Source organism: Grus americana, chromosome 16 (genome assembly GCF_028858705.1).
Source record: "Grus americana isolate bGruAme1 chromosome 16, bGruAme1.mat, whole genome shotgun sequence".
Taxonomy (NCBI): Eukaryota; Metazoa; Chordata; class Aves; order Gruiformes; family Gruidae; genus Grus; species Grus americana.
In genome coordinates, this window is record NC_072867.1 from 3,677,149 (window position 1) to 3,695,712 (window position 18,564).

Below are 18,564 nucleotides of genomic sequence, written 5' to 3' on the forward strand. Positions count from 1 at the left end.
ACTTTATATGTAAAGGGTATTGATGAATTCCCATTCTGTATGAATACTAGCAGTGAGATTTAGCACCTCAGTCATTAGCCATTACGATAAGTGTCAAATACACCTTTTTTCCCTTTTTGGGTTTTCTGCTAATAATCTTTTGGCAATCAGAAAATAAAAAGTATTTTCTCTGTGGGAGATTTGTTTGCAATTGAAAAACACTGCACTTTAGTGTTTTATTAACTTTCCATGAAAATTTAAATGACTATTTATATTTTCACTTTCTTAACTCTTTTAGATTGAAACAATGATGCCTCTTCAGATAAATGAGTAGCATATTCTTGTACAAAACTGGTTATCTCAAGCTGTGGGATTGTTTTTTTCCTTCCTCCTCACTTTTGAAAGATACTGAAAATTTCGCAGTTCTTTCTGGATCCATATGCTTCTTTAGTGCTCTCTACCTCCACTGTATTTAAAGAACCTGTATTGAGAATGATGTAGTAAGGGCGGTTAGACTGACTATCTTGACTGAGCAGTTTATAGAGGTACAGTTAATGGCAGAGATGATATGACCTTATCTTCTTGATTTTTTTTTTCCCCAAGAATCCAGATTTTTTAAAGGTGGAGTATTAATAGATTTAGTTGTTTATTCTGAGAGGTGATTGCATTTAAAAAAAAAAAAAAAAAAAAAAGAACCAACACCACAAACACCCCCCCACCCCCCAAACCCCCAACAAAACACATGTAGTAGTTGCTTATTTTGGTGAGAAATGTAGTGGTAAAGTTATCCCCCTATTGCAGGACAAACAGCGAGAAGGGGATGAACTGCCTTTTTTCCAAGAAACTAAATGCTACTCCCAGTTGTCATCCTTGACTAATCTGGAATGTACACATGCTTAGATAAGGTATTTAGCATCTACAGATAAATGTGTGTATATGCACAGATACAGAGAGATATAGATATTTATATAAATCTTATCCCAGCAGAGGATCAGTGGATCTGACAGATCACACAGGTGAGAAGGAGCTTGGGCTCCTGGAGGTCATCCAGCCTGACATCCCACTCAGAATGGGATTGCCACAACCAACGGCTCAGATTAGCAATGGCTTTCTCTACCCCTGTCCTGGGAAGTGGTGCTCCACGGTTTTGTCCTATCTGCTTTGCTGTCGCTCCAAAATTCTGGTCTCCTCTCTAACTTTCATGGAGGAAAAGGTAGTTACCTGCTCTGTCCTACTCTTTCTCTTACTAAAGTTCAACCGTTACTTGATTCTTCCCCTAGAAGTTTTCTTTTTCAAAAATGGCTTTCACAGCTGTTGTCTAGTGTCAAATCTGTTGCCTCTGAAGAGAAATATTTCAACTAGAATAACAGAAAATACCATCAGGACAGGATATAGGTGCTTGGCATAAGTACATTTCTGAACCTGTGCAGCACCTGCTTTCTGTTAGCTGTGTGCCTGAAAATGCTGTCAGGCACCACTGACAGGGGGACGAGGGCTTGAGTTGAAAGTATTGAGTGTTAAAAGCATTACAAATCATTGTGTAGACAGAGACCAACAATTATTTCCTACTCTTCAAAATCTAAAGTCTAGTTGCATCGTTGCAGTGTGAGGAACTTTGCAGTTTACAGGGATAGCCTAACCTCTAGTGTTTTGCCAAGTTTTGTTACTGCTCACCGTCTGCATCTCGAAGTTGTAACTTGCTCTGATTATTGAAGCTCTTTTCTTTCGGAGACTGGATCAGGAAGCCAAAGAGAAGGGAAGAAGTGAAATGCTGCATTCCTAAATATTTTTCTCCCCATTTTTACTGTAACAGACACATGTACATACTCGCAGTTGTGAGATGAACATTTTAGTAGGATGAAGAAGTATTTGAAGTAATTAGAGTAAGTATAGTGCATTAATATACTTGGGAATCAAAAGCATTATTTATTATAGGAAAATGGTTATGATGATGTCCTATGATATACTTTGAGTTAAATTTAATAGGGAGATAATTTTATTTCCATTTCACATATAATTTGTGAATGCTGAGTAATAAAAAAAAACAACAAATTGGAAAATTAGAATATTGAGCGATGCTACCACTTCAGACTTTCCCCTTTGCCCCGTCCCACTCAATTGCTGCCCCTCAGCCAGTCCGATCTCACTGGCAGACTTGACCTTAGGGACTTCCACCGCGAGGTTAACGTTGCTTTTACAGCATAAAGCTGTGTGATCTGATCGTCTGTCTTCTGGAGGCAGTGGCAAAATGAGGCTTGCAGAAAATAGTTTTGAGAGATGATAGGAGCTGGTCTTTACTTGGGGTCCCGTTAGTTTGTTGTGCATGCTCGGGAGTGGAAGAGAAGAGGGATAGTGAGTTAGGATTGAGAACATGGGAGCTGGCTGTGAGAAGTTTCCTGTAAAATCTTGTCTCTTCTGTTTTGCATGAAGTTTTTAATGGAGGTACAGTACTGGCTTCTGGCACAGATGCTCAAAGAGCATTAGGGTGAAACTTGAGAAGAGCTCAGTGCTGTGTAATAGTGAATTTCTTTGGGCTTTTACAAATTCTGACAAAACATTTGAATTTTTATTTAAAAGCGGAGTTTTCACAGAGGTCAGCTCAGGTGTGATCTTTCTCATACTGTAATACATAACCGCTTACGTATTTGAGAATTGTGCAGTTTTTAAGTGCACGCGTTTCTTAAGGTTCAGTAGTTCTGAACTGTATAGAACATCAGTAGTTCTGAAAATGCTTGGAGATCCTGAATTTTCTTAATACTGTTTTAAACATGAAATCTGAGGCCACGTGAAGTTCTACCTAGTAAACAGCTACAGCGCATTACATACTCAGTGTCAGTAAGGTTTTGCAAGCATTAAAGGGACCTTTAATGGTTTTACAGGGAAGGATATTTGGCTCGCGCTTGTGCCCAAAAGCACAAGTCTGCCTTTTCATTCTTCTGAGGAAGTAACTGTGCTATTCGATAAGGTGATTCAGGTAGTAAAGCCCTGACTTTTCCATTCCGCAACAGGAGAGAGACTCTGTTACCAGTATTAGCATATCACAACATTACACGTTCAAGTGTGCCTCCTCTTGTTTGAGGTTGCGTGACTTATGGTTACTGGGAGAAGCAGCAGAATAACGAACAATGCTGGGTTTTGAGGCTTTGAAACTGTAGTTGAAGACTGCTGGCAAAATTAGCATTTTTCATACAGCAGAAACTCTTTAGAAGCTTTACTTTAAACATGATTGTAGCGTAAACTATACTTAGATAATAATCGCTGCATGATAGACGTGCTGTTGGAAGGTTTCAGCTTTTAAATTGGCCAAGGAGGGGTGTTAAGTATTCAGTTCTTAACACGCTGGAGAACTTTGTCTGCATTTCTGAAGATCTGCAGAATATTCCTGTTAAATTGAAATGACAGAACTCAGATAATTAACAAATTCTTACTCCTTGACAAAGTTATTTAATCATCTGTTTTTACTCTGCAGCTGAGATTGCATCTTCTGGCTGCATAAGATTTAGACTCTGGTATGGGCGTACCAAAAATAGTTTTACTCTTGGTAGTTTTAGCATCCAAAAGCAATGGAGTAAGGACAGCAGATATTTTTGAGGTTTGTATATCCTTCAGGTGCTCATTCAGGTGACTAGTTCATGCTGTGCTCTGCAGTCAGAGATTAACAGATTATTTAAGTCTCTCAAATCTCGGCAGTTTGGTACTGAGTTTACAGGTTTTGTTTTGGCGTAAGAAACCTGCTGTGTATTTCATGTATTTGCTGTGTACTGCTGAAACTGCAATAGTTTAAGTCAGTACAATGGAGGAATTTCACTTGAGTGTGAGAGGTGGGATACTTGTTTAATGTTGTTTAGGTTATGTAAATTGATTTTATGCCTTTAACGATTCACTTTGCTTCTTGATCGTCTGCATCTGCAGTTAAGTGTTAAAGGATCTCTCAGCAGTCATGGCAGGGAAGGATCATGAGTTCTTCACCTCCCTGCCTTAATATTGAATGCTACGAACAAACGTGTTTGCTTTTGTATTTTCGTTTTTTTTTTTTTTTTTAAGTTCAAAGTTGGTGTCTTCAGCAAGCAAAGATTAAAGCTACTTTGGCAATATAGGTAGTTGTTGAAACACTTTCACGAAACATGCTGCTGTTGAAATTTAAAGCTGATGGAGCTATGTTTTGTACAAATCCTTGTATTGCCCTGTTCTGAGCATGTTGACATTTTATGTTTTTGTAGTGGTGGAAGAAGGATTGTGGGAGAATGGACTTTCCTATGAGTGTAGGACCCTGCTCTTCAAAGCAATTCATAATCTCCTGGAAAGGTAAGAAAAATTCTATTGCACTCAAATATTTCATTTTGATATTTAAAATAATGCAGGATATCTACAGACCATTTATGTTATTATTGATCTTAAACCATATTTTTTGAGAGGTAGAACTGTAGTGCAGGAGATGCAGGATAGAGATGGATCTCTCAAGTCATTGACTCTGGTAATGTATCCTAAAATACTGTGCAGACTAATTAAACACACAAAGAATAATGTCAATATGTATTTCTCCTTGAATTCTTGTTGGGGAGCTATTTCAAAAGAAAAAAAAAGTTTTCACCTTCTTGAAGTGCTTATAGAGAATAATTGTGCCTGACCCCCAACCCCTTTGATGAGGTTAAGTAGTATATATCTTAACAGATAATGTTTAAAGATCTTACCTCTGTTCTTCCAGTCATCCACTTATGTGCATGTTACAATTTGACTAAATTTGTGCACAATATTCAGGGTGAAGTTTAACAGTTCTTGGCTCTGATGCGTCTAGTGTATCCTGGAATTGCTTTCTTTGTCATATGTATATACACACACATGTATGACTGACTGCAGAGTTATTATGTGATTAGTTAATACACTTACGGCTTTTTCCTCTTAATCCAGCTATCAACTCTTAAGCTTACTGGAGATTATCGTGTTATTAGACCTCCAGTGTATGACCTGGCATCTCGGACTATTGCGTTTTATTCCCTCTCTGTTACTGCAGTTCTTCATCATCTTCCTGTATTATATTTCAGTTCTATTTACAAATGTGGAGATGTTCTCAGAATTAAGTGTCTTTAGGCTATTCATACTTTTTCTGAATGCATAATAATAATAACAACAAAATATAATGTACCTCTCCTGTACCTTTTATTTACAGTAATTTTGCAGAATGTAGTGTTGAATATTTGTTCTTTCAGAAAATAAGCTAATTGAAAATACTTTTATCTTGTCTCATTTTAGTATCCTGTTTGCTTTGATGTAGATTTACTAGTCCTCGGGTTTGCCGTATGTTCCTGAGGTGGTGTTTCCGTGAGTGTAGTAACTGTCCCCTTGACTGTTTAGTTACCTGTCCGTAGCTGCTAGCAAGTGCGGTTTGAATGGCATGTACACAGGTACAAGGACTAGATGTTGTATTTCCTGTTTTCTATCTCGTCAGTCTCTTTAGGGGATTTTTACGTAAGTAATAGACTACTTAGAGTGAATAAAAGCATAGAAATTAAATCCCCAGTCTAGAATGTTCACTAGTTCTTTTGTAGCTTTGCAGTATATAAGTGAAAAATAATTTTATATGTGTTTATTAGTCTGTGGTACCCAGCCAAAGTATGACTTCTAGTGGATATTTTTATTCATTTGACTTTAAGCTTGTGAAGTAAATTTTTAATTATCCTTTTGAAATAACTCAATTGAAATCAGTTGGCAGAGTTAGAATTGTTCTGTCCAGCTGTGACCGAAAAGTCTTCAGCGCTCTCTTTCTCTGTCATAATCTCTGAAATGCAGTTGGTCAACCAAATCTTGTTAGTCATAATTATTTAATTTAAAATAGCAATAATTGTGTAGGCTTTATTAAAAAGAGAAGTAATACAGTTAAACACCCATTTTAGGAAAAGCTTGATTAATAAAAAAAGAAAAGTTAAATTTCTTTCTGATCTTATCAGGAGGTGACAGGGCTGTTCCCTGTGTTTGAAGTTTGGGGCCGGGGGGGGCAGTGTTTGGTTTGTTTTGCAGTTAGTGAAGGACAGATTTGCTTCTCTCAGAAACCTGGTGTCCCCTCAAGATGTTATTTTCCTAGCAGGGCAGGCTTTGGTCCCTCTGACTCCTGACAGCTTGGGCACTTCAGCTCCTACAAGGAGCGGTGGCCTCCATGGGACAGAGGGGAGAGCGGGTGGGAGGAGGCTGCCAGCTGCCTCCTGCTGCCCAGAACCAGTTCCAGCCGGTTCTGTCACACAGGGATCTCCCGCCAGCCAGGTGAGCTCACAGCACCGGGGCTCAGCACCGCTCAAGGAAGAAAGCGGCAACCACTGGAGAAGGAACATGGAAAATTATTGCTGTAGAAAGCAAATGGTGGGAGGAAGCAAATGGTGGGAGGAAGCGCGGTGATGTAGGTAACCCCCACGTCCTCCTCCACCCCTCACCTCACCCAGGAGCTGGGAGGGATTGAGTGAAACCCGCAGTGAAAATCTGAGAAGTTGTGACTAGAAAGAAGGGAGGAGAGGTGTTTGGTTTAAGTTAACCCTGGGAAGGGAGAGAAAGGGTGTTTACACAACTGTTTATGTTCTTTTTTTTTTTTTTTCTTTTTCTCAGTACCCAAATTAGTGATCAGGAGTTTATGTTAATTAGCAATTTAGAAAATGTTAGAGGATCTGAGGAAATAATACTCAAAATATTATGATATTATTTCATAATCATTAGTGTACCCTTCTCAGGCCATTTTTTTCACAGAAAAATCAGAAATACGAGGGGTCAAGTGACAGCGAAATGCTATAAAAGCTGTACTGCTTGGAAAGAAAATATCACTCAGCCTTAACTAGAGAAATGAGCCAAGGAGTTCAGGGTATTTTATGTCCTTTTTCATATGATTAAATAACTGCTTTTAAGTGTACACTCATTTGGATTTTTATGACCAGCTTTTTTTTTTATAATGCAAGTTCATTGTTACAGCTTACTGTTAAAGACTAGTTACATTGGGTGCTTATACAGCAAAAATAATACAGTACTGTCATTAATTGTTCACTCAGCCAAATCTTTGAGATCCATGCTTCTGCAGTCATGTTTCCCATTTCATATGGGATTATACCTTAAATAACCTGTGATTTAGTTCAGCGTGTGAGGGTCGGTTGATTTTTAAGGCCAAGTCTACCCATGAAGACTTTTTTTCTAGGAAAGTAGCATTAGTTTGAGGCAGTTAAACCTGCCACCGTGAGACATGATGATGTGGCATTAAAGCGTGTGTGTGTGTGGTGGGGGAGAGTTTATTATGTTTTTTGCTAGTACCGATTATTTTTTTTAGGGATCTGACGTAAAACTTCACAGACTTCCTTTTGTTTGTATAAAGCGTGCTGACACTGACAGACTTTCTCTGATAGCAAATATTTCCTAGGGAAGCCGTTGCTGAAGCATACTTTTCCACCCCCCCCACCAGCACAAGAGCAGTGTCTTTAGATCTCTGCTGGTTTAGCTTTCATATTCAGTTTAAGCTATTGGTGTGTTCAACTGAGCTGGGTTCTTTTTGCTTTAATTGAGAAAGTGCTGTTAGAATTTTCTTCAGCCTAGCTTTAACTTTGGAAAATCCTGCCAAGTTTATACAGAAGAATTAGGATCATATTAGTGTCTACATTGTCTGTCCTCCATTTCCTATTTGTGTTTTCTAGGTATGCTTTTGAAATATAGATCACACAGTTTATTTAAACCTTGCAGAATGTACTTTCTCAGAAGGTTTCATGTGACTTTAATTTTTTTTATTTTGGTTAAGCTCTAGCAACTGCTATAGAAATAAACTATTGGAAGACTTTGAAGAATGGAGAAGTATAGTTCTTCCATTTAAATAGATACTGATTAGACATGAAATACACAGGGAAAGCTCGTATATTGCTCGAAATAGTAACTACAGCACTAGCAACAAATGACCAGTCTTTCAGAATTTTTGAAACACAATATTTACCTTACTGAAAATTATTCCTTCATAACAAATTTCTGTATGTGATCCCTTGGGCAGTATGTTCAACCGCGTGTTTAATGTATGAAGCATACTTAAATAGTGTTGGCATATTGCCAGTGTCATTTATCTGTACAGGTGGACACAGAAAGGCATCAAGCACTCCTTGACTTGTCAACTGAAATTGGTTATTAATCACTTTGCATCCTCACTGTTGGGTGTTTTTTTTTAAAGCCACAGAATATAGTTTCTATAAAGAAATTGTGCACTTCTAGAGGGACCACAGAAAATGGATAACTTAATGTTCTAAATTTAGTGACGCGGGAGCATGTTTGTTGGAGTGAGGTTTTCTGAGTGAGGTAACGGTAATTATGGAGGTTTCAACACCTGAAATCATGCTGTGGATCATGTGGAGGAAAAATGGTTTATTGTTATATTTGGTTAATACAGTTTCCTGTCATTCATATGCCATACTGTGCCATTTACATGCCAAAATACAGGAATGCATATTCTTTATTATGAAGTCTGAGAGGAACACTGAATAGAAAAGAATCAGTGCTATGAATTGTCTTTGTTCAAAAAGAGTATTTTGAAAAATAGGATGATGGATCATGCAGCAAAAGGGAGTAGCATGGAGTGGAAAAGATTCCGTCAGAGATGAGGGGAGAATGCATATGTGAAGATCAGCATGAGTGACAGCATCATGAGACTGGACAGTGATTCTCTATGACTAGTATGGGAAAATAGAAAATGGCAGAGTTACATGAAACCCAAAAGCTACAAAGTTGATTTCAATATGATGGAAATTCAGCTGCTTAATCCCTTAGATTGACTGAGTTCAAAGACTGCTTTTAATTACATTTTAAAATGTAACTAGTAATTGTTGCTGTCATTATTTTCTAGGTGCTTGATGGATAAAAACTTCGTAAGAATTGGAAAATGGTTCATAAGACCCTATGACAAAGATGAGAAGCCTGTTAATAAAAGGTAAGGTGATCTATATATCAAGTACTGTTCATGTTGTATGTTACATGATGGTAATTCGATGCTGTATTTTGGTGGTATTTTTTCCATGTAACAAGTAAAAACAGACACTTATTGTCCATTTCAGTAATACATAGAAAGCAATTAAGTGATTTTTCAGGTCTTGTTATGATAATTTAAGATAAGAAGGTGAGGTTGGTATTTATCCCTTAACTCCATAGAAATACCACGTTTTATGTATCTTTTGAATAGCGTCTGCCAGTTTCTCTCATTGTGCAACAGAATTCCAGGTAGTTATAACAAATGATTTGAAGTTCTGGACACTTAACCCCAACCTGACATTTTAAGCAGTAAAATAAGTAGTATATAGATTTACTTATTTAAAGATGCCAGTCTTGATATACAGCTTTCACTGATGAAGCAGGCTGACAAATCAGACCTCTATGTCTGAGGAATGCGCTTCTCTTGTAGCAAGATAACCATGGAAGAGGGGTAGCTGTCTCTACTTGCTCATTGCTATTTCCTCTCCTGGCTCTAAAGGTTACAATGTTCTCAGATCTTCTGGTACTTGCATTTATAGTCATCCGCTAAACAAGTTCTGTCAAAAATAATCTGAGTTAAGCCGAAACACAGATTTTCTAACGCGAATCATTTTGACAGAACTAGGTTAGGAAGTGACTAAACATGCAGTTATGCTGGAAGATTTGAAGGTAATGAGCAAGTGCAGATGAAATGGGGTGGCAACTTCTTCATCCAGTGTAGCTATAGTCACAGCAGTGTGTCTGATGGCAGCTGCAGGTACAGGTGGAAATCATTCTGTAGATCATACGTACCGTCTCCCTCTTATCTCTTTATCTCACTGCATTGTCTTACAACAGAAATGTCTTACCTCTGTTGCAATCTAATAGTACGAACAGTTGGTTTCATTCTATAACAGACTCTGTGTTAACCAGGTACTTCCAAACAGCAGGGTTTTTTTTAAGATGTAATGCAGTAATTAAGCATGGATTTGTCTCCTTTTTAAAAACAGAAAGCATTAACTTAACATAGGCATATCTCTTTCTTTGCTATTTACTCTCCGTGGCTAAGTAGGCATACACTGTGTATGTGTAATCTTGCCATCAATCTAATGGCAAGAAGCCATTGAAAGGTCTAGGTTTTTCCATACCTTCCTCTGTCCTGGTTGTATGTAACCTCCTTCCTCCCTCGTGTTTTCTCTTCTGCTTTTCTGATCACACCGAGATCTAGTTTAATTTTCTGGAAGATTAATTCCCTAAAGTGACATAAGCAGTGGTGTCTTTTCCAGCTTCTGGAAAAGGGAGACAGCTCCCTTCAGCAAAAGCTATTTGTTTTATCAGCTTTATTGCAGCCTTAGTGCTTAGATTAAATGTATTTGTGAGTCTCGTGTCTGTTCCTGGTGTGTATCAATTTAAGAACTGAAGCATCTCTGATACAATAGATGGTGTCTGTCAAAAACAGCAGCAGCAGCACTGGCATGGAAGGTGTTGTTACATTAGACTTCTGACAGATTAGTAGGTCCTGTGTCTTATTTACATGTATGTAACACTGAATCACTTGTACAGTGAGGTAATCTGCAGGGAATAATTCTATTTGTAAATATATGTACAGTACACATATAAATATGTCCAGGCTGGAACATACTACAAACAATACATTCATGTTGAACGTAAATTGTATTTGAAGTATTCTTGTATATAAACGTGTAATTTTTTATTGAGAACTTCAGGGTTGAAGGGTAGACTCTTCATTTGAAGATGATGATGTTTGTTGTTGGTTTACGTGGATTGTTGGTTTGGTTTTTTATAATGTATTTGTCACCATAGCTCCTATGGATAGACACCATTTTAAGAGCATTTATTTAGCAATAATACATATGGCCTAATTTGAGATGATAACATGAAACAACACAAAGCTAATTTTTCTGCTATAAATGCATCATTGGAGTTAACTAATCATACTGAACGATGGTAGTAAAGACTGTAAAAGTTGATGGTAGTCAACTGTGGACAGTAGCAGTGAATAGTAGGAGGCTTTGGGGACTAATTTGTCCAGACATATTTTATTTATTCTTTTAAGCTTTCTTTCTCAGTATAGCACAAAAAGCTATCTTTACACAAATTGTGATTCACGTTAATTCCATATACATTCTTTGTGAAACTCTTGCTCTAAACAGCCACTTGCTGTAGATAAAACAATAAGGAGCAGTTGCAGGAAGAAGAGGCCAACTGAGAGTGTTTAAGTATTTTAGCACTGTGGGTAATGCCTTCATAACCAAATAAAGTGATATTTTAAAAAATAGTAGCTAAACCCATGTTAATATATAAAATACTAGAAATAAGTTGCAGGTATGTAACAGGATGAGGTTGAAGCCTGGGAACAAGTAATCCCTATTGAAAATGCATGCACTGTTCTTCTTGAATGGGGAAAAATATAGATAGATAGATCGATATAGATATATACCCTCCTTGAGTGGAGAAAAACTGATCCAGTGTGATTCTGGCAAAGAAATACAAATAGTTCCAAAGTCTGCTTTTATACTTCTACTTCTGGCAAATTTAGTCATCTCAAATTTCCAGCATCCTGAGTTGCTAACTTCATTTCAGGAATATACTGAAAAGTCTTGGACTGAGTATAAATAAATGGGGAAGGAGTTAAAACTCATGTGGCTGGCTTTTGAGGCGTAAATTCATTCAGTGCCTGTGATTTTTGTGAATGGCATTAAAGGAGAAGGGCGGGGGGGTCTGTGATTTTTAGAATGAAGTCAGAGATGAAGTGGAGCATGGCAGTGGCCATGACCTAGTTAGTCTAAGAACAATAGATGACCTTCCGAGGCAGTATTAGAAACGATATGCAAGATGAGCTTTTCTAGTCTTTTCAGGAGGCGTGAGGGAACAGCAGAGGGAGTTAGACAGATCCGTATATGGTTTTGTTTTCCTTACACTGCAAACCAGAGGCTTTTGACAGAAAATATAGAGCAGAACTTGTGGGGTTTCTTTCCAGAGTATCTTTTTTGTATCCTAATGTTGTGTGTCACTTAGTAAATAATTCTTCATGTTTTATTGTCTCTTCTACAGCAGTGTGTGTCTAAAGTATGTTTCCACACTACTGCTGGAAAATGGCAAACTTGCTTATTTATCCATGCAGCTCCCTAAAGGAGATGAGTATGTTTGGAGCTTACAGAATTTTCTGATACAAGACATTGATAGTGCCTTCCACTGTGTGGTGGAAATTCATCTGCACAGTCTATTCGGAATCACTTTCTGAGTTTTGTATGGGGTTTTTTGGTTTTGGAAAGCACCATCAGAAAATGTTAAACATCTTACTGGCAAAAAAAAAAATAATGACCATATTATGCAAGAATCTTTGCTAATTATTTTAGTGATTGTTTTCTTGGTGTGTAGTAGGAAATTGGGGGAAAAATAAGTTTGTTTTGAACTGTATGATCAACTTGACATAAGTTGTTAAGCTCTAATTTGCTTAAATGTAAAGGATGTGGGAGGGAAGTTGCGCTTTGTAGCTTAAATAACTGATGGATCGTCCCCTGTTCCAAAAGCCTGTTAGGTTGGGGTTTTTTAGCCTTGAGAAGAAATGAAGTTCCATCAGTGAAATATTTTGAAGTAGAGTTTTTCTTTTTTATTGCTAGATGAGAAGGCTGAAAGATAGGAATGATATCTAAATAGCCACACTACCCTCTGTGCACTTGAAATAGGCTGCAATGAAATACAGTTTTTTTAATTTCAGTTTCCAAACAGATTTCTATGTTACTGACTCATAAGACAGTTGATCATGACAACCTCATGGGATGGTGATAGAATACAGAAATTTCCAAGTTACGAGTGCATGGGCTGTATCTTATTAAATAACCGTATCCTAAGCATTCATATGTCAGCTCTCTCCCCTTAGATCTAATCCATGAACTTTTACCACTGTAACAGAGTCCAGTCAGTACATCCGTATCCAGTTTTGCTCAATAGCTGTGTTCATTTCTTTGCAAGCATCAAAATCATGTATTAATCAGTGCCATCAAAACTTGAAGACTGCAGACACTTGAAGCACTGCTTCCTCTTTGTGATCCTGGAAATTATCATCGCCTTCAGTTTCCTGGGAGTAGTCATAGGACTTATCCAAGGAACATCTAGATCAGTGATACCAAAATTGACATTCAGCATTGTGGCAAGCTGCATTCGCTTTCTGCCATGCTAGGAGCTCCCGTCAGTAGGTATCTTCATCTGAGAACAGCACATTTAGTGAGGCCTAAAGAAAAACTGCAGTGCTGTGGCAGGAGGAATTGGAAAGTAGTGGAACTAGTGCCTGTCTAAGGCTGGAGCTCCTTGTCTGAATCTCATCTGGAGGTTTGGTCCTGGCACATGACATCACACAGATAATGTCTTTTGGCAAATAGTATTAAGGTGTTTCATTAAATGATGACATAATTCACTAAAAGCATGGTAAACCAGGTTTAAGTGATCTATTTTAATTTTTAATAAGATTTGAATTTCACAGCTGAGAAATGGTAACTGATTGATTGCGCACGTATGGTTCGCTGCAGTGCAGTGAGAGTGGCTCAACTTAAAACTGGAGGGGTTTATTTTCTTGAATTTGAGAAAAAGAAGCCATTTAAATGGTTTCAAATCTGCAAGTTTGTGTACTTGTATATTAAGCATGTTTAAAAAACCCCTCAGTAATGTAATCTTATGGGTTTCTTGAAAATGGTGTACAGTGATACTGTAGTAATATATATGTACAGTGTTGCCAACTAACACCATCATAAATGAGGAAAGACTAGGAAGGAAAATTAAAAAAAAAATCTGATTTAACTTTAATTAATATGTGCTTATTCCTGGCTTGTCAAAATAAATGTGGTAAAAATACTGCAAATTTTTCAATAATTCTTCCTACCCTTATAAAAATAAGCTTTTCTATTTCAGTATAAGAGGCTTAGTTCCCAGACAATTATTTTTGTAACTTTGAGGTTTAAATTTTGAAATGTTCATCTTTGCTGAGTTTCTTCTCAGTCTCACTTACGGTTTCAGTAAAATCATACACCAAGCCTAGTGTATTATATCTGGTTTTAGGGGGGGGTGTTTGCTTGGTTGTGTTTTTTAATTTATAATCCTGTGTGTGCTAAAGCTGACTTAATTCTTATCTACTCTGAAATACTGGGTAGTGTACCCAATGGAATACAATCTACATTCATATTTTTGCAGAAGGAATAGATATAAAATACAGATTATAAAAGATGTGTTTTCACATGCATTTTTCAGCAAAAGCTGGGGTGTCATTGATATCAGTATGCTTATATTTATAAATATAATTCAAGTATATTAATCTAATACCATTAATAAACAGAATGTATTTTTATGTTTTATGGACAGAAGACAGTAAAACATTATTAACAACTCAGCGTTACTTAAGGATACTATTAAGATGGTTTGGGAAAATGCTAATCAAGCGCTACCATTTTAATTACTATTTTCTATTGTAGATATATGCTATTGGTAGTCTTGGGTTATTTTGCTTGTGTCATATTCCAAGAATCTTGTATATAAAATTATTGATTGAAAATGTTAGCACACTGTGTAGGAAAAAAGGCATTTTGGACTGAAGGTCTTAACGTTTGTATGCTTTAGTAATAAAGTAACTTTCTCGGTGAGCTATAAATTAAGGAGTGTTCTGCATTCAGTCATCTGATGTTTTTCATTCAATAATGAAAATAATAAAACAGTATTTTCTAAAAGATGGTAAGAACTCTGACAGAGCATACTGTAAAATTTTCATTGAAAATATTAAATATATGACCCAGTTTGCATTACCTCTGCGCAGCTCTACATTATGGTATGTTGCTACAGCCATTATGGGAAGCTAGATTGGTATATTGGAGCAGCTACCACTGAGGACTAATGTCTTCATGATAATGACCTAACCTTTTCATCTTCCTTTCCTGGGGTAAGAGCATTAAAAAGACAGTGGCAAAGTAACCCCAGGCACCGATTCTTCAGATTCCTTGACCCTTGCCAATCAAGATGAAGTCCGTGAACAACAGAAGGACTCGCTGCGTGGGGTCATTGGTAAGATGCCCATGGAGCAATGCTTCTAGTATGCTGTGTATACCCACTTCAATGCATTCGAATGATGCTGTAGTGTATCTTACGCAGCTGTTTGCTGAACACATGGAACTGAGACAGACAAAATATAAGGGATGTTGATATATGTGCCATTGGTTCTTCAGTTGTGTCATATTTTGTGTTTTGTTGATAGACATGAGTTTGAAATTCCTTCTTTGCAAGTATACCCTTGTCTTGATAATGGGGTTACATTATTGCAGTGTCCTCTCCGTATGGATACAGCGTTATCTCAGAATGGGACTGCTGCTAATAAAATCTGTTGTGATATTTGCACTGTGTGTTTTGGAGTGCCTATGTGTCTCTGGCAGCTACAGTGTAGGTTGTGGGTCCCTGATTTCATACAGACATTCCAAAATGTGGGCAGGAGGGTATGCAGCAGAATTGGCAAAGGTTGGTGATCTGGTGTGGCAGAATCTCGTAAAGGGATGTGTGTGAGCTCTAGTTGTTTGGCTCCTAGTGAGTTTCCAACACAGAAGCAAAATACTACTGACCAACATCTACCAGTTTGAAATGAATTGTTGGCAGAATTCTTATCCCTTTCTGTCCTGAGAATAGAAGAATACCATCTGCCCCACTGCCTTTAAAGGTAGCCTGTTTTCCTGTGCTGTACTTGAGCCAGCAGAAATATTCAAGCTGCTGTCACAGAGCATCGTGGAGCTTTCACAGCTTTGATTTTGAGACTTTAGATTGCCTTTTTCCTTCTGAAATACTCTGAATCTATTTTCAGCGTATGTTTATAACTACCATTTCCTTGTAGGATTTTGAGGAAGCCGGTATATACAGGATGTGTGCATTGGGATATATGTGTTTTCATGTGCAGCTGGTTACGCAGTTCAGGTTGCCTCTTTCACCATTTTGGGGTGATATGGTGGCATATACTTTTGTAGATTCCAGTTGTTTATAATGCCCATCAGTTTTCTCTAGAATTATGAAGTTAAGGATCTTTTTACTGATTTAATGAATGTAAATGAGCAAATACATAAAGCCACTCTTGTCATCTTTAACTTCTGGATTTTGTAAAACCTTCTCTTGCAGTTATTTGCTGGCAACATCTATTGTATATACAAATATTTACGTATGTAAGGTTACTGGAATGCCTACATATATCCCAAATATTTGCATTATTTAATGTAATTGAGACACTACGTTATTATTCATATTTCTGTAATTTTTTAAAAAGATAGTTATTTAAACAGTTGAAATACTTTGGCCTAGGGGTATACAAATGGCAAGTAGTTCAAGAAGATCATAGTTGCACATTTCTGATTTCTGTTTCTTTTCTTTTTTTGTGCCTTATTTTTATTTATGTAGTTAAGAAGTTACTTAGTATCTTTAAGTGTTTTTCGGATACACTTGTCAGACACTTGAACCTCAATAATTATATATGAAGCCTGGCTTAATCAGGACTTGGTGACCAATTAGTGAAGTCCCACTAATGTTTAAGCTCCTTTTCTCATTATACACTCACTATTGGCACTGTATGTAAAGGATAAACTGAGTGCCCCTGATGTGCTCTTAATTAGATTTGTCAGGACTCCCAGTTGTACTCTCTGCCAAACACAAGTGTTGTCACTTACTGTATCAGTAATGAATTGACTTAAGGGCTTTTGTAGATATTTAGAGGGCCTTGGTTTTGAATACTTAAATCTGTTGCAACTATAATTGTAGTTACAGCTCTAGCTCTGCTTTCTGTACTGCAAGAACCTCCGCAAACAAGAGGTATCGACTTTCTTGACTTTCTGAAAATCGAGTTGGATTTTGTGCTTAAACTGATTTAAAATCCTGGCAGGCAGCATGTGGTCTTTTGAGTTGTGCAAAAACAATGGCACTATAGGATTTGTTTTAAGTCCAATTCAGAAGTAAATACACTTCCTCATATTCCCAAATAAAATTGGTGCCTAAAGCCAAAAAATTCTTCAATCTTTCTCCAAAAATAGGGAAGAAAACTTCAGTTGAAAGCAATTCCATTGAATTATTTCAGTCAACAATAATACCTTTTTCATTTATTTTTCTGACACTTTTATACCTCTTTAAAATAACTTAATCTTGAAACACAGCTCTGTTTCAGAACTGAGTTATGTAGGTTATTTATTCTGAAAGTCTTTTTCTGAGACTTATGTTCACTTAAAAATTTCTTCGCTGACCTTTATTTTCTGAGGACTCAGACCAAAATGGAATTGTACTACAGTATGTTTGACTGATTGTTCTTTTTTTCCTCTTTTAGTCAGTATGGAATCATTTCATTCTGGGTTAATCCAGCCTGCTAGCACACCTTAGGGCATTAATGCCACTTTTGTGATCTTGTTCATTTTAACTGGTTGAAATAATTATTTTGACTCTTTTCTCCTTTACTTCCCCCAAATCTTTCTTTCCCAGTCTTTGTCTTCCTCTTAGCAGGTTTGGTTGCATATTCCTTTTGTGAGTTCTCTTGAATATGAGTTGTAGCAGGTAGCGTGCCAGCACAGTGTTCTGTGCATCTCAGTAGTCTGTGGAACAAGTATTTTAAAATATTGCAAAATAGTGTCATCTTTGTGCAATACCACACTACCCTTTAGACATTGTGCAATCAGGTTGCTTGTTTAAGAAATCATCTGATGATGTGATATAAACTGACTGTTCTGTGACTGAAATATCAAAAAAGTTATGGAAATGCTTACTTTTAAAAGATGATTGGCTGGAACCATATGTAAAGTTGAAGAGGAAGCTGAATTAGTCTATTGAATGCTTTTAATGTTTTGGCTTATTAAATTTTCAGATTGAGGATAGCAACACACCTTTAAAATAGCGTGTCTTTGGTATTGATTTACTGCTGGGTTAGAAGATAGGGAACTTGAATGAACACTTGATATATCGTATATAATCTAAATAGGGCTATATAAACCAATTATCTATGTAGGACAGGTAATATAAACAAACCTATGCTCTTCCTTTTAATAATGATCCAATGAGCTGTAGGCCATCATTTTCATGACTAAAATGAACATTGCAGAGGACCAGTCTGCTGATGTACATTAATTACAGAGTGGATACATCTTAAAATATATCATCACTAATGAATTCTGTTAGCTTCAATTTACTTGGCAACTGAGTAAAGCAAAATAAGTTCTGAAGTATGGCTCCAGTCCATTGTTGAAAGTACAGAAATAATGCTTGCTGAGGTTTTCGAGTTACTTCTTCCCACCTTTCTCCCTTGTTTGCCTCTGAGGGTTCGTTCTTTTCTCCTGCATAATCACCGTAACTGAACTCTGTTCTGAGCTCAGTAATACTTGTTTTTAAACCTGCCTAGAATGGGAGGACCTGCAGCTAGAGCAGTTATGTTTGGTGGTACAAACTGAATAGAGTTTGATTAGTAAAGTGTATTAAGAAGCCACTGCTTGTTATTCTTGGATGCTTGCTCTGAGTACATCGTAGCAAGAAGTATTGACTAGGCTTTTACTTATAGTCTTTGAAAAAATGTCATATTGGAAAAAGTCTTGCTTTTTCCTTGAAAAGAGTGGGACAGGATGGGTAGGG

At 37.1% G+C, this 18,564-nt stretch overlaps 1 protein-coding gene across 3 annotated transcripts in view; it reads left to right on the plus strand.

The window, feature by feature from the left end:
- MED13L (mediator complex subunit 13L) overlaps positions 1 to 18,564 on the plus strand; it is a 200,206-nt gene that overhangs the window by 90,317 nt on the left and 91,325 nt on the right. For all 3 annotated transcript variants that reach the window (XM_054844011.1, XM_054844013.1, XM_054844012.1), the window contains exons 3-4: positions 4,200 to 4,284; positions 8,825 to 8,908. In XM_054844011.1, the coding sequence (XP_054699986.1) occupies positions 4,200 to 4,284; positions 8,825 to 8,908 (169 nt within the window). The remainder of the gene's footprint in view (positions 1 to 4,199; positions 4,285 to 8,824; positions 8,909 to 18,564) is intronic.